Source organism: Leptonotus elevatus, chromosome 19 (genome assembly GCF_054856555.1).
Source record: "Leptonotus elevatus isolate MCC_2025b chromosome 19, RoL_Lele_1.0, whole genome shotgun sequence".
NCBI classification, from domain to species: Eukaryota; Metazoa; Chordata; class Actinopteri; order Syngnathiformes; family Syngnathidae; genus Leptonotus; species Leptonotus elevatus.
Window position 1 is genome coordinate 14,048,104 of NC_141257.1, and position 16,265 is coordinate 14,064,368.

Sequence of the window (16,265 nt, forward strand, 5' to 3'; positions counted from 1 at the left end):
GTATCGAACCATCGAATGTACTAAAATGTTGTCCAAGCGGGGTTTGAACCCATATATATATATATATTACTATCTATATATATATATGCACGCACGCCCCCCCCCCCCCCCACACGCCCCGGGAGGCGTGAATTTTTCAAGCAATAATAATAAATCACAAAATTTAAATATTTCATTTGACCAGCAAAAAGGGATCTCAAACACAGAAATGTTGGCCTTCTGAATTGTATATTTAAGTTATATGCCTTCAGTACTTTGCTGGTCCTCATAACATTAATGACAGCACCATGGCGACGTGGCATGGAGACGATCAGCCTTTGTTACACTTTTCAGGTGTTATAATTTGTAGCCCAAAATGCTTTGATATTGCCTTTAATTCTACAGCTGTAGCCTATATCAGGCAGACATCTGTATGTGATGGTTCTTGATGGACTCACACCAGCTTCAGTCCACTCTTTATGGAGGTGCGCCAAATTCTGGACTGTTGCTTGCCATCATCTCCATCCCTGTCAAATGTGTACCATTTTTGGCCGCGTTTTCCTCTTCCTCTTCCTCTTAACACGCCGTTCATGTCCGTGCTCTGTGAGCATCCATCTCCTTTGACAATTTCATTTTGTAACCTTTTCTCCTTATGGAGGGTTTCAATTATGGTTTCCTGCCCAACCTTTAAGTCATGAAAACCTCTACAGTTGTTTTGCATTAACCAGCTGACAAGATTGGGACAGAGCTTTGTCACAATGTTCCAATTTTGTGAAGCACCGGATATTTTATTTTTGTGTCTTTCTGCCATAATCATCGAAATGGAAACAAATAAAGGCTTCAAATATTTAACTTAACTCATTCACTCACTGCCATTTTCATTGAAGCAATCCCCTTCGCTGTTACTGGATTTTGACTGATTTTGCAAGGCCCACAGAATATTGTGTTCTATTTAGAGCTGTCAAACGATTACATTTTTAATCAGATTAATCACATTTTAGAATTTTGATTTATCGCTTAATTAAAAATACTTTTTTATCAACATTTTTTCCCTCCGCCAAATTTGAAGAGGACCTGTTATGTGGTAATTCTTTCAACATTTAATGTTATGAGAACATCTTCAACATTCTTTGATCCACTGCACACGCTCATCCTCCACTTTACTTTACTTGCATAATTTAAAATGATTTTTTTTTTTACCCCAGTAGTTTGACATCAACAAATATTCTGAATGTCATACACAAACATTTATTAAATGCTATACTTTAATGATTAAAGTATAGCATTTAATAAATGTTTGTGTATTAAAGTTTAATGCATGTAGTTATGTTTATTACCTGTGCTACCTTTAACGTAGCCATCCACTGTCCACTAAAGGATAATCTGTGGTCAAAATTAATAATGTGATTAATCTGCGTTAAAACATGATTAATGCAATAATGTTTTGTGATTAATTAATTAGTTAACACTTTAACTTTGACAGCACTTGTTCTATTGCGATAAAAACATGGAACCTACCAAAAGAAAGATTAGAGTCTCTTCTTTCATCAGAAAAAAGTAGATTTCTATCTGTTCCTGTTTTGCAGCAATTCGCATTAGAATACTGTATAGCTAAATTTCATCATTATTCACAAATCTGCTTTAAATTGTGGGTAAATCAGCTTGTTTTCAACATGGCCCTGATAGATCTCTTCTACTCTGCTGCCACTTTTTGGCCGTTTTTGTAATAACTACCATTGCTTCAACTTTTTTGTGCAGTTGAGAGGCTGCATCAAAGCCTTCTGTATGCTCCAGCATAAAAATATGTTTTAAAAAAACTTACGTGGACGTAATACATCTTTGGTACAGACACTTAAAATATAACGTATTAATGCGTTTTTGGGAGTGAATGAGTTAATGTGTGGTGAACTAATATAACATAAAAATTTCACTTGAAACAGATTATTGATATAAATTGACTTCTCCTCGATATTCTCCTTTTATGACCAGCACCTGTATATTTTGGGCAAATTGGCCTTGCATTGTTGCAATGGAGTCAGCCTAATTGCAAAAAGTAAAATAATTTTTTCAACTGAACTCTGCTTTGCAGGACATTCTATTTAATTAACCCTTGAATATACATATTTTTAAAAAACGTCAATTAGTGTTCAGTGTTGAAGAATGTCTTTCAATATTCAGCATCCATTGTCAATATTTATAAATTATTGATTTTTGTCCAATTATGGCATTTGATTTTTCTTTTTTTCTTCTGAAATAGCTTTTTGAGAGGTAGTTTACCTTTGAATAAATTGTCTCAATCAACTATTAATCATTTAAAATTTGTATTTACTGTCAAATGCCTAATCCCTCTTTCTGTCATGTTAATGAGATGTTTCTTTTGTTCCTGCAGTTTCTTTTAATGGTACTTTACAAATTGTTTTTCTAGGCCACAGAGCAGTGTATGTAGGCGTTCATGTTCCAATTGGAAGGGAAAGCAAGCGAAGGCATCGTCACAGAGGACACAGGCACCACAGAAAGAGAAGGGATAAAGACTCTGATGACGGAAAGGAGGACGACAGAGAATCTCCCCCCTATGGTTAGAGCACAACGCCTAAACAGTCGTCATGCACATACGTTCTACTTCCACAAAGCACTTTGGCCGGAAAGTATCAGTTTTACCATTGCTAGTATTACATGAACATAAAAATAAATATATTTTATTCATGTTTTCAAACTTGGTTGTCTTATATATATATATATATCTCGCTCACCTGAACACATTGGATCCTTAATTCACACGTCAATAGCCACATAAACTCAGTAGAGGTCAGTATTTGTAGTTTTCATCCAGCCATTCATTATCTGTACCGCTTATCCTCACAAGAGTCACGGGATCTTGTGAAAAAACAGACTAACTGACATAGAGTAACTTTTTACTTGAATTAATTTCTAGTAAATGTCATTAGTGAAAAGAGTTTGAGAAAATGTAGACTCAGATCACTTCATTGAGTATTAACTCCAAATTATTAACTTGGTATGCACAAATCACTCAAAGGATTAAGTCCAAAACACCTTTTTGAACTTCTAATTCCACATGAATTAAGCAGACCATTCAGGTTGGCTGGTTTGATATATATAATTTGTTCCCACGGTCAGCGTGGGTACAGTATGTGTGGACCACTTTGCTTTTTGTCACCTCCTATGAAAATCAAGTGTAGATTGTCAGAAAAGTTGTGGACCACTTTAATCATCTAAAATTATTGTAAAGTACTTTTGTTTTATAAGTATGGTTCCAAAAATATCATAAATTCGTTCCTTTCACATTTTTGCAGTATGACAGAATGTACAGTATTGATTTATGTAGATATTGTCAAAGTGAGATATTAAACTGCTGATTATGTGAATTCCCTTTTCCACTATTTCAACAGACACGCCGTCCCAACGGGTCCAATTCATTCTGGGCACAGAGGACGATGACTTGGAGCATGTTCCCCATGACCTCTTCACCGAGTTGGATGAACTGTCCTTTCGAGATGGCAGTGCCACTGAATGGAAGGAAACTGCCAGGTCAGACTAAAAGATCTGAAGAAAACCTTATTGTAATGTTATGTCACAGTAGTCCTGGAAATTATGGAGTCTTCATTCCCACATTGCGTTTTAAAATCTGACACACATTCTCTGTTTAGAAGTTGTGGGGCTGCAAACAAACCCGCACACACAAACCGCAATGTATGTTGTTGTGTCACTAAGAAGGATTTAACTGATATCAAACAATCATATATTCTTATGCATAACAAAAGTTTGCCAAAGTAAGCTTGGGCAGCTATATCAACTTGAGATGGAGATTGCAAGTCACAGGTGTGAAGCTAGCTAACTAACATCAGTGCAGCCTGATGTTACCCGGCCAAAACCCTGCCACAGTTTGGCTTTAGCCCCAGGAGCTAGCTAGCTAGCTAACATCAGGGGCTAAAGCCAAACTGTGGCAGGGTTCTTACTTTCTGGACCTGGATTTGCCACCTCTGCAAAGTACACATCACAGATATTCAGATATTCTTCCATACCAAATGTATGGCACTAAATACCAACCATAGATACATATTTTTTTAATTAAAACTTGTCTACAGGTGGCTGAAGTTTGAAGAGGATGTGGAAGATGGAGGGGAAAGATGGAGCAAACCTTATGTGGCTACGTTGTCGCTGCACAGTTTGTTTGAACTGCGTAGCTGCATCCTCAATGGCACAGTCATGCTGGATATGAGGGCCAACAGTATAGAGGACATTGCTGGTAGATCATCTTCTTTCATTGCATTATTTTTGTTTTAAATGTTGAATGTAATGCAAATAATCATTAGCTCGTCACCACCAAGTTATTCTAATTGTCAAACTTTATTATTATTACTGTATTACAATATTTCCTTAAATACTGGCCTCTGCTCTCTGACGCCGTTATACGTGTTTCTGTTGAAAGTAAAGTAATCTTACAACCATCTGATGATAAATGTTAAAATCACTACAGGGCTTTGTTGGTCATAAAATCAGTGTAGAGGTTGCGGACAGTGTGCAATAAACTTTTTTTGGGCAGTCCTGTAAGAATGTATGGCACAAGAAGGATGGACTTAAATATTGCATTAGTCTAGCTTACAACTCTGGTTGTGTCACCTTCGTGGGAATGTAATTTTGTCATTAACAGAGGATTTTCATACAATTTTCAATACATAATAGATTGCGGTAAATGGTGATATACATAATAATCAATGAATGAAGAAAAAAAAACTGTTTATGGAAATAAGATGTCAACAGTTGTTCCCAACTGTTGACACCCTGGGGCCCGCATTTTCCGTTTGTTGCAAAGTCATGACCCATTTTCTAGAAGTTAAGAACAGTAAAGCTTTTTTTTTTCTTTCAATAGCCTCTGAAAATACATTTACAGAATGTCACATTTTTAAAGGCAGTTTCAAATGAGTTTGACATGTCACCAAAAACTAGCAAGCTGTAACAAAAGGCTTAGCTGCACTGTATTTGTTTACAGAGTAGCTTGTGACTAAAGTACAAGTGAGTGAAATTTACTGATGATTACCCAGTATTTTATGTATGTGGGATTTATATCTATATTGTTTAATTTTTTAAATGGCTGATTTACGGTGGTCAAGTTTTCAATAACCGCTATAACTGGCTGATACCGTTAATGTGATTTTCTTTTCTTTTTTTTGGAGGGGACTTCTAAGCAGGGCACAATGTCATTGACCACTTCTCAGTGATCAGAGAGTGGGGAGGATGGGTGATGGAGGGACATTAGACGAAAGAGACACAAATGCCTTCTGATTGATTTGCATTGTCCTTAAAAAAAAAAGAAAAGAACAAAAACATAGTGGCAGCTTTAGCCCCAAGGACAACATGAGTAGCCCACAGGTCTGTTCTAAAAATGTGATGGGACACTGTGAATTACTAAGAAGAATTAAAGCGAATGTTATCATTTATTTATTTAGTTATTATTGCTACTTATCATTTATTTATTACATTATTCATTTGAACTTAATATTGTTCATGTTTCTTAATGTACAAAATATTCTATATTTTATTTAAAAATAAAATATATTGTGTTCAATGGGGATTTTTTTTTTATCTACCTGAATTTTTCAAAAAAATTCATTTTAGACCTTGTAATTTTAGCCATGTTGCTACCAAGTGCTACAAGAAGGGAATTACACACTCCATTCTTGTAAAATGAAAATTAGGATTCTACGTTGACCAATCAAGAGCAACTCGCCGACTTACCGATGCTTCAAATAAACACTTGCCAATCACCACAGTTGAAAAGAGGATTTAGGCCAGTGAAGAGAAAGAAAAAAAGTTGGCATCATTATGACTCTTTAAAGTCAGAATTCGACTTTAATCTCAGAATTCTGACTGTAAAGTCAGAATTCGACTTTAATCTCAGAATTCTGACTGTAAAGTCAGAATTCGACTTTAATCTCAGAATTCTGACTTTCCCCACAATTCATAGTTTACATCACAAAATCAGAATTCTCACTTTAATCTCAGAATTCCGACTTTAAAGTGAGAATTCTGGCAGATGAGTCAGAATTCTGAGAATAAAGTGAGAATCCTGCCAACCCTTTTTTTCCTCTTCACTGGCCCTAATCCTCTTCCGTAAAAAAAACACCTGTGGCTACTATTTGAGGAAATTTGGATTTAATAAGGTTTGTTGTAATGTGCTGTTTCTTGATACAGACATGGTGATAGATAGCATGGTGGCGTCGGGCCAGCTCAAGGAGGACCTGCGGGCGAAGGTGCGTGAGGCTATGCTAAAGAAGCACCACCATCAGAACGAGAGAAAACTCAGTAACCGCATCCCTTTGGTGCGCTCCATTGCTGACATAGGCAAGAAACATTCTGACCCTCTCTTGCTTGAAAGAAACGGTGAGATTCTACAGTGCACTCACTTTTCTTTTTCCTGTATTTGATCCATTATTAAGAAAATGTCTAAAAATGCAATGTTTATATCTTTCAACGCGTGCATAAAAGGTGGATGGTAAAAGTGAGTACCATCAAGGGATCAAGCAATAGTAAAGTAGTGTTGTTCCGATACCGTTTTTATGGCCCCCGATACCGATTCCAATACCCAGTTTTGCAGTATCGGCCGATACCTGGGTTGTTGTTTTTTTCAACATGAAAAAGCTGCCCTGCCATTGGTTCAGAGCATTCAAGGGCCAATGGGATATCCTACATGCAGTGAACACGTCACACATCAGTGAATGTTGTGCACAAGTAAAACACAAGATGCTGCATCCAAAGTCCTATATTAGCGTCGGAAATAATAGTATCGGCATGTTACTTGTTAGTACTTGCCGATGCCGATACCACTGTTTTTGTGCAGTATCGGGGCCTCTGCCGATACTGGTATCGGAACAACACTAGTAATAAGTCTTGTCTTCAAAAGTGAAAGAGAAATCTGGGTGCTAGTTATTGTATCTGTATGGCTTGGTTTGAATTCCTGATCTTGAATCCTTTTTGAACAAGTGCATGGCTGCAACGGTGTATTAGAAAAATATTTTAAGATTGTGATCAAAATAAGGTCTCTCTGTGATGGTAATTTGCTGTCGTGGCAACAATAAATTCTGTGAGTCCGATAAATTGTTATCTCTGTAGGTGTTCTGGACTGTTTTGCAATGGGAGTTTGCTTCCAGATATTTGCACTGATATTGTATTTTCTGGCATGCAATTTGAAGCTTTGTCTAACCAGTCACGTGACTGACTGAGCTTGAATGAGACAGGTTGTTGGGCCTTGCGGACACCCCCTCCCTTTCTCACTGAATCATTCTCAGTGTGTTCTGCACTGGACTTTTTTATTTGCTCACTTGATGCATGCGTGAATCTCTCTAATAACATTTCTGCTATGTCCCTGCTGCTCACGCTTTTCTGGCTGGCTCCTTCAGATACCATCCCTTTGATGTACTTGGTAGGGCCCGACCGATATGCATTTTTCAATGCCGATGCCGATTTTTGGCTGAAAAAAATACCAATTGCCGATTATTTAAATATGTATATATAATGCATAAAATTACTCCCTCCCCTATTCCTTTTTAATGGGTGTCACTTATACACAAAATTTCGCTATTAAGATTCTCTGCTTTGAATAAGTCCATCGTGTGATCAAAAAATTTCATGAAGTATACTAAGTTAAATCTTTATGTGTCAATAATAAAAGCATTCTTACTTGTTTACAACTGCTGTAAAGCATTAACCTTTTTTATTTTATATATTTTTTATCTTGTGTTATTTTCAAAAGTAACCTGGGACATGGGGGATTGTATTTTGTGCCATGTAATGTGGAAATGTAGTTAAGACAAAAAAAAAAATCCTTGGATGTTTGCATCCTTGAATTTTGAGAAAATAAATCTTTGAATCCTATCAACTTTAAATATAACTTGAAAGGACAATGACAAAATAAAACAATAGGAAAGTAAAATAAGAATAAACTAAAATAATAGAAACTGACAAAACAGTACGAACAATTACTGACTTCTGTGGTGCCGTTCATCCATGGCGTACACACTTAAAGTGAGTACAGAAGAAAGTTGTGATTTAATTATATTAAAATAACTTGTTTTTCACACATTGGGAAGAATTTGTGCTTTTGTGTGTCTCATCTGTGGGTATGTGTTCCCACATTTGTGTGTGGATATTCGTTATTTGAAGGAAAAGCGCTCCCGTCGAAGTTGAATGGGATCCTCCCTTTGCTTTTATCATTAGCTCTAGGCTAGCGATGTTTTCAAAACAAAGCATGTTTTATATCTAAATATACAGTGGATGTAATTCTTAACATCGTATGTTTAGTTTTACAGTTACCTCCAACTGGGATGTCATTAAACAGCTAAGGCCACGCAAGCAAAATGGTGCATCCAGGGTACTTTCACAGCGTCGGAAACTTCAGATTTCTTCAATATCATTTTAAGGGGAAAATAATTGGCTATTTGGCTCTATCGGCCGATTGTTTTGACTGATGTTTGAAGGCCAATAATCGGCCGGGCCCTACTTGGACTTCTCATGTTTTTCTATCTGCTCCATCCCTTATTCCTCTTTCTCCTTTCCCTTCCTTCTTTCTCCCTTTTCTTACATTGTATCCTCTATTAGGAGAGGGCCTTTCCTCTTCGCGTCTCTCCCTCCACAAGCCAGGAGCAGCCGCTTCTGCCTCCAACCTGCCGCAGAGACGAGAGTCCAGAGTTTCCATCCTACTCAACCACCTCCTACCATCCTCTTCCTCCAACACGGGGCGACTCCCAGGCCCCTCCCCTCAAAGTACCCCCGCGTCCTTTCGGCGTGCCGTCCCAAGCCCCCCGCGCACACACGGAGCCGCCTTTGGCCCTCATAGCATCCCAGAAGTGGTGGTATCTCCGCCCAAGGATGACGAGCCAGCAAACTGGACGGAGGAAGAGGCAGCGCTGCCTCAGCTCAGCCGGCAATCATCCTCTGCATCCCAGGGATCTGAGCAGCTGCCCTTAGAAGGCAAATATCTGTGTAGCCTGCCAGTGTGAGTCACAGCTTGATCAGAAAACACTAGCACTAGCATGAAAGCTCTGCTTCCTGTTAACTTTGCGGCCATCTCATCATTTACCCATGACAAAGCTCACTTTGTGAGGCATCCTTGCTCCTTCGCTAACAGTCATTTACAGTACTGTGCAACTTTCTAGGCTGGGGTGACCATAATTATGTAACATCAATTCTTCTTCAATATCAAGGACAGAGGCAGTAACTGGTTAAATGATTTATTTATTAATGAAAATAACGTGTTATAATGACTTATGTGTTACACAAACATCGACACCAGCATGGATGAGATGAAAATGTTTACATAATTCAAATTCATTAAATAATAATAATTGTAATTATTATTTTAAAAGTTTCTGAATACTTAAAGTGCAATAAGTCAGGTTTTTCATAAATGTAAAAAAAATACTTGTACATTTCAAGAAAAGGGTAAGATAAAAAAAATCAGCCTTTAAAATGATATTTTCTTGTTAATTTATGGGGGGAAAATAGATATTAAAATCATTAATTCATGGTTTTATGAATCAATATTACGCTTGAACAGGAAAATCGATTCAACGTCGATTTTTAATTTGTTTATTATTATTATTTATTTTTTACCCAGCACGACATATAACTATTTAACATGTGCCTCCTCCAGAGGTGGCAAACCCAGGTCCAGAAAGTAAAAACCGTGGCTTGGCCTGGTTTGGCTTTAGCCCCTAGTGCTAGCTAGCTAGCTTGCTTCCTAGCCGGTAAACGAGCATCATGGGTGCTAGCTAGCTAGCTAGCTCTCTAGCAAGTAAACGAGACTAGCTAGCTCACACCCTAGCAGGTAAACGAGCACCATGGGTGCTAGCTAACTAGCTCCCTAGCAGGTAAACGAGCTCCATGGGAGCTAGCTAACTAGCACCTAAGGCTAAAGCCAAACTGTGGCAGGATTTGTACTTTCTGGACCTGGATTTGGCACCTCTGGCTTCCTCTGTTTGGATAGAAAATAAAGCAAAAAAAAAAAGTTCTCTTTTGAAGTCTTACTTGAGAAATGAATAAATAATAACATAATTTTGTTTAGGGATTTTCGATACCAGTTTTTTCAGACCGATACCAGTACGAGTATACCAATAGCAAATACTGACAACACTAATTATTTTGATACATAACTTTTCCCCCCAAAAAACAATGACAGATATTTTCCTATATAATCCCTATATAGCATTTTTCGTTAAAATTGCATGAAATTAACGCCAATTTTCTATTCTTCTAATTTCTCGTTCCTGATCATAAAACAACCACAAGTGTAGCCGATATTGGTAGCAGCCACCGTCGCAAGTGCCTATACCTTGAAATAAGGTATATGGGTGTCGGCATGCTATCGATACCTGGTTTTGGTACTCGTCCATCTCTAGTTTTGTGTAGTCTTGCTAACTATTTGTCCTACCACTGCTAATTCCTATTAGATGAATATTGAAAAGTCCATTGAAACAATAAAGCCAGTCGTGGAAATTTGCACAGTAGTGTAAATGTCATGGTTATGCTTTTCCATAATCTCTCTATCACTAGTTTACAGTATGCTTTCCTTCTCTTTCTATATGTCCCAAGTCTCTGGCTGGTTTCTGCCACTTAAGCCCCTCTGAACACTTGCTCATTTTCAAAGCATTCCTTCATGTCTTGCTTGATCAAGTTTGTTCATACCCTTTTGGTTGAGGTGTCATGGCTGCCCTCGGAAAATGCTTCTCTGCCTCATGTGTGATGTGATATTTTATGTAATTATTTGCCCCATGATACCGTTTTTTTAAGTCAAGGTGTTTCATCTGAGAAATTTTAATAAGAGGTAAACGGTAATTATGCTGAGAGAGCAGCTGGGTAACTTGATGTGACTGACTATTGGGTATCTCCAAAGATCAATTAGCTTGATTAAATATTTTTTAGAGAATTGATTTTATTGCGATAATAAAGGTGTTTTGACGTATCATTATAATTTCCTCTGTTTGGGCCATAGTTTGTGGTGTTAGAAGTTTATCTATTTAAAGTTATCACTCACAGAAACATTTTGCTGTTGTTTCTTTGGTGGATTGCAACTCTGCATTTGGGAAAACACGTCATTCTGGTGTCTGACAGTAGGGTTGAAATGACTTTTTCATTCTGTTTACCATCTGTCTAACTAAAATATAGTCTATTGTTGAGGTGTACTGCTGTGCGATTGAGTGTTTTTTATTGATAGACTGACTTGTCTAACGATAACAAATATACCTAGTCAAGGAGGCCGATAACCGATATTTGGAGCCGATATTTAATTGCAGTAAAACAGAAAATAGTAACGTTAAAAAAACTTGACTTTGTTGAAATGCCATTGAGCATATTTGTTAAAGGTATTTTTAACTAACTAAAAAACGTAACTGAAATGTTAAACTTTCAATTATTTTTGTTGCATGGAATTCGCAGCAGCATTGGCATATGGCAGCATCTCTTATAAAGTGAAAATTTTAATTAATACATTAACAAAAAGTTCTCTGAAGTTAACCCAGTTTTAAATTCATCTGTTAAGATTAATGAGCGACGAATGTTTGCGAATTTAGTGAATTTTGGGTTTCCGTCAGGGTTTGTAAAAGGTTTCCAAAGATGTTCGCAAACAGTGAAAAATTGTCTGAACATGTTCAAAATTTCTTTGCAACAATAGTGTTAATTTCGTCAATGAAAACTAAACAAAAATAATTTCGTCAACACACATTTTTCACCAGACTAAAACTAGACTAGACTAAAATGTGATGTGACTAAAACCTTCATTACTAAACAATAACTGGGACTAAATCAGTATGCATAATCATCGACTAATAAAGACAAGGCGAAAATGTACTTCAATTATTAAAAACTGGACTAAAATGTATGGAAATTTTTGATCATGGACAAAAACGAGGCGAAAATTATAGGATTTTGAAAAATCATGCCTCTGCTAATCTGTCACTGTGACACCGTCATGTGACACACCCACTTTCAAATATGTGAAAGGTTAAAAAAAACTAATGTATAACAACATTAATCGAGGGCTATAATGTTCCAACAATAATGTTAATCCGACCGCTAACTAATGATGGCTAACTTACTAGCTCATAGGATGAAGCCATAGCCACTTGTTGATATACTGTAATTGTGTGTAAAGTTGTTTTTCAAAAAAATTATTAATTTTGGACACAGATGATCCTTTATCCTTTGATAGTGGAGCACAGGTTGTGTTTGATCAATTAACATAACTACATGCATTAAAGTAAAACATTTATTAAATGTGTGCATATGACATTCAGAATATTTGTTCATATCACACTATCGGGGTCAATTTTTCCCCATTTTAAATTATGCAAGTAATTAACTGATTAGAAAAGGATGAGCGTGTGCAGTGGATCAAAAGATGTTGAAGATGTCCTCTTAACATTAAATGTCAAAAACATTAACACATAACAGGTGCTCTTTAAATTTGGCAGGCAATTTTTTTTGCTAAAAAGCCTTTTTAATTAAGCAATTAATCATGAGTAATCAAAATTCTAAGATGTGATTAATCTGATAAAAATAATAATCGTTTGACAGCTCTAATATATATATATATATATATATATATATATATATATATATATATATATATATATATATATATATATATATATATATACTAGACTAGACAAATGAAATTGTTTTCTTAGACTAAAATAAAGACTAAAATGCTAAATTTATAGTCGACTAAAAGTTAACTAAATAAAAATGGGATGAGGTTGACTGATCAAAACTAACAAGCGTGATTGAAACTGGACTAAAACGGAGACTCAATTTAAAAATGGTGGATAAAATTAACACTAGCAACAAGAAAAACATCTTTGCAACATTTTGCCAACCCTGACAAAAGCCCAAAATTCACTACAGTCGCAAGTGTATATATAGTACAGTATATATTCATCAAAATGCCAACTATTGGCACCGATAAGCCCTAGTGTTTTTATTTTGTTTGTTGTATAAAGTGACACCAAATCTTTACCCTGTAATCGCGTTTCGTCAGCAGACAGAGTTCCCACACAGGATTGCATCATTTACATCAGCACCTTATCATTTTTTTGGGGCATACTTTGACCCACTCAGCTGAGTGCGATGTGTGCAGCCAACGCATTTTAGCACACACTTCAGAGGCTTTGGTGGTTTTATGCGAGCAATCATGATTGCGCCAAGAGAGACTTTAAATTCCCTCCTTGTTAGTTTATTATTAGATGTCTGCGCGTGTAGGTGTGTGCTTGTCTCATTTTGGGACTCCATATCAAAGTATGGAATACTGGTACAAGCTATCACTTGTTGAACCTGAGAGGTTGTGTGAAAGGGCCATCTTATTATAGCTGCTAAGCTTCTGTAATTGTATCCTCTTCAAGGAGGATGTATACTTTTTTTGTCCCCCAAGGGGCAAGCGACTTTACTTCGGTGAATGGGATTAACATGCTGTAATCATTAGTCTAATTAGTGTGCCTTGGTGAAAGTTTAAGGCTGTAAATAGCTGACCGCATTACTGTATATTTAGTGGAGTGCTGGACAGCAAAATACCTACGGTAGTTTGGCTGTATGGCTTGTTTAAAAGCCGGCGACACGGGTTTCAAGTACTGTAAAATCTTGTGAACTCATTTTTTGCCCCCAGAAAAAGAGACCCCAAAAGATGATTTTAAAAATACTTTGAAAGACCCTAATCATAGTTATGGGAAAAGAGCATACTTTTAACTCGTTTGCTCCCAAAAACATATAAATACGTTCTATTTTAAATGTTTTAATTTATATATTTTTTTAATGCTAGAGCATACAGAAGGCTTTGATGCAGCCTCTGAACTGCAGAGAATGGGTGAAGCAATGGTAGCAATTGCAAAAAAATTGCATGAAACTAAGCTATATTTTAATGCTAATTCCGGAAAATAGAAATATACTTTTTTTTTCCTGATGAAAGAAGAGACTCTAATCTTTCTTTTGGTAGGTTCCATGTTTTTATAGATAGAGCACAATATTCTGTGGGCCTTGCAAAATCAGTCAAAATCCAGTAAAACAGCCAGGAGCGAAGTGGGTTGCTTTAGTGAAAATGGCTGGGAGTGAATGAGTTAACATGGATTTAATAGCATTTACACATTATTGGTATGTTTTGAATCTTTGTTCATTCATATCATTCACTCTGATAATTAGGGATGTTCGATTTTTCACAATACAAGTACAAGTAGATTATTGCAACTGAACAGTGGGACTTTGCATTGGATGTTTTTTTTGTTGTTTTTTATACTAGAGTACTACTATTGAGACAGTAGCTCATACAGTTTATATTCGATCAAATCTCATTAGTGACATTGACATGACTAGATAAACGTACAATCAAGTCCATTTTTGTAAAGACAGTCTGACCAATTTCAGTTATGAATTTTAGCATAGATTTGCTGAGTCATCACTTCTGAAAAGGTTGGCGTGGGTGAACATTCCACGGTTTAGCCTTCCTGAATGATGACCTTTTAGCGGATGCAACCTAGGCTAATCCCTCTCTTATTCCAAGAGGCTTTGTCGGGTATGTGAGCAATCAGGCTCCTGTTCACCAGTCACATCTACCCAGCATCTACAAACACAGACACTTATTTTATGGATAAAATGGTCACTGAAAGAACTTGACAGAAGTAAGAACAGATAGAAAATACTGTAAATTAACCAATTGTGCGCAAACTCCTTCAGCTGTCTCCGGTTTGAAAGGAGCCCTCTCCTGATTGCATGTTTCAGCTCCTTCTAAAGGTGTTCAACAAGTTTTTCGGTCAGGCTCATAGAAGCCGTTTTATAATTCCAATGTTTTGTACTTGGCCATTCAGCCATTTTCACTGACGCAATCCCCTTCGCTCCCGGCTGTTTTACTGGATTTTGACTGGTTTTGCATGGCTCATAAAATATTACCAAAAGAAAGATTAGTCTCTTCTTTCATCAGGAAAAAAAAAGTATATTTCTGTTTCCCTTTCGCAGCAATTAGCATTAGAATATAGCTACGTTTAATCATTATTCACAAACCTGTTGAAAACACTGTCAAAAAGAGCTTGTTGCAACATGGCCCTGGCTGATCTCTTATACTTTGCTTCAATCACCCTCTTTCAGTTCAGACGCTACATCAAATCCTTCTGTGTGCTCTAGCATAAAAAAACATACAAAACGTATAAATATTTTTGTTATAATAATAATTTTTGGGAGCATAGAAAGATTTAAAATAGAACGTATTTATACGTTTTTGGGAGCAAATGAGTTAATGTTGGAGGAACCATGACAAATCAAGCTTTTTGATACAGTACTAGGCTTGATGTGTAAATAAAGAGCTCACGTGACTTGCTAAAAAACTAGTCCAAATGTATTGTATCTTTCACAAGGACATTCTACCAGAAGTTTTATGGCCACTTTCATCACATTCAAGTTTTTGCAGTGACCAGTGAGGGTTTTTCATTTTTTAACAGAAGGGTACCAACAGATTTGTCCTTTTAGTTCAGGGTTATGAATTGCACGCTTGAACAAATGACACGTTTACACTTAATAATTGGACTTAGCTGTGGATGACTTTGGTGTTAGTTTTTATGACCGACATGTGCTGAGGTAGTTGCTAGAAATAGAAATGGAAACATGGGCTCTGACTTAGTCACTTAGGTGGTATACACAGAATAGTATAACGCATTCTGTGTGGACATTATCGCCATTCTGTGTGGACATTACATTTCACATTCATAACTAGCCGCATGTTAACTGAAGTGCTAGCGTTTCCTGTGTCCGTATCATCACAAAAAAGGTGAAGTGTCACGATCACACAGCTATTATACATACGATGTGAAGTTGCAAGCATCCATGCTGTTGTTGAGTGATGGTTGCATGATTTGCTGTTGCACAGCATTATTATGGCGAGCATGTGTGTTTATTCTATAGTAACACAAATATTTGCAGTCAAACTATCATTATTCATCATATAAAATACGTTCTGTACGGTAAAGGTTTGATGTTAACATTTTGATGAAATGACTTGTTCTTTAGTTGGCATTTTATAATCCAATACAGTACTTATTATTAGGGGTGCCAGGCGATTAAATTCTTTAATCGTAATTAATCGAATGACTTCCATGGTCAACTCACGATTAATCGCAAATTTGATATATTTTCAAAATGTACAATAAAATATTTTTTTCCTAAGTTTTCATACTTTTATTAACATAAAAGTGGAAACAAATGTTAAACTCTAAAAACAGTTGGGTCAAAAGTGACCCAAT

The 16,265-nt window shown here is 36.5% G+C and overlaps 1 protein-coding gene across 10 annotated transcripts in view; it reads left to right on the forward strand.

Moving 5' to 3' along the window:
* The window catches only part of LOC147158081 (sodium bicarbonate cotransporter 3-like), a 90,949-nt gene that overhangs the window by 16,445 nt on the left and 58,239 nt on the right, over window positions 1-16,265 (forward strand). For 8 of the 10 annotated variants that reach the window (XR_015091176.1, XR_015091177.1, XR_015091178.1 and 5 more), the window contains exons 3-7: window positions 2,405-2,554; window positions 3,387-3,525; window positions 4,083-4,243; window positions 6,190-6,378; window positions 8,593-8,964. Coding sequence is in view for 7 of the 10 variants with exons in the window: in XM_086062425.1 (XP_085918551.1) it covers window positions 2,405-2,554; window positions 3,387-3,525; window positions 4,083-4,243; window positions 6,190-6,378; window positions 8,593-8,964 (1,011 nt within the window). In the remaining 3 variants the exon portion in view is untranslated. The remainder of the gene's footprint in view (window positions 1-2,404; window positions 2,555-3,386; window positions 3,526-4,082; window positions 4,244-6,189; window positions 6,379-8,592; window positions 8,965-16,265) is intronic. The other 2 variants (XM_086062430.1, XM_086062431.1) reach the window with 1 other exon arrangement.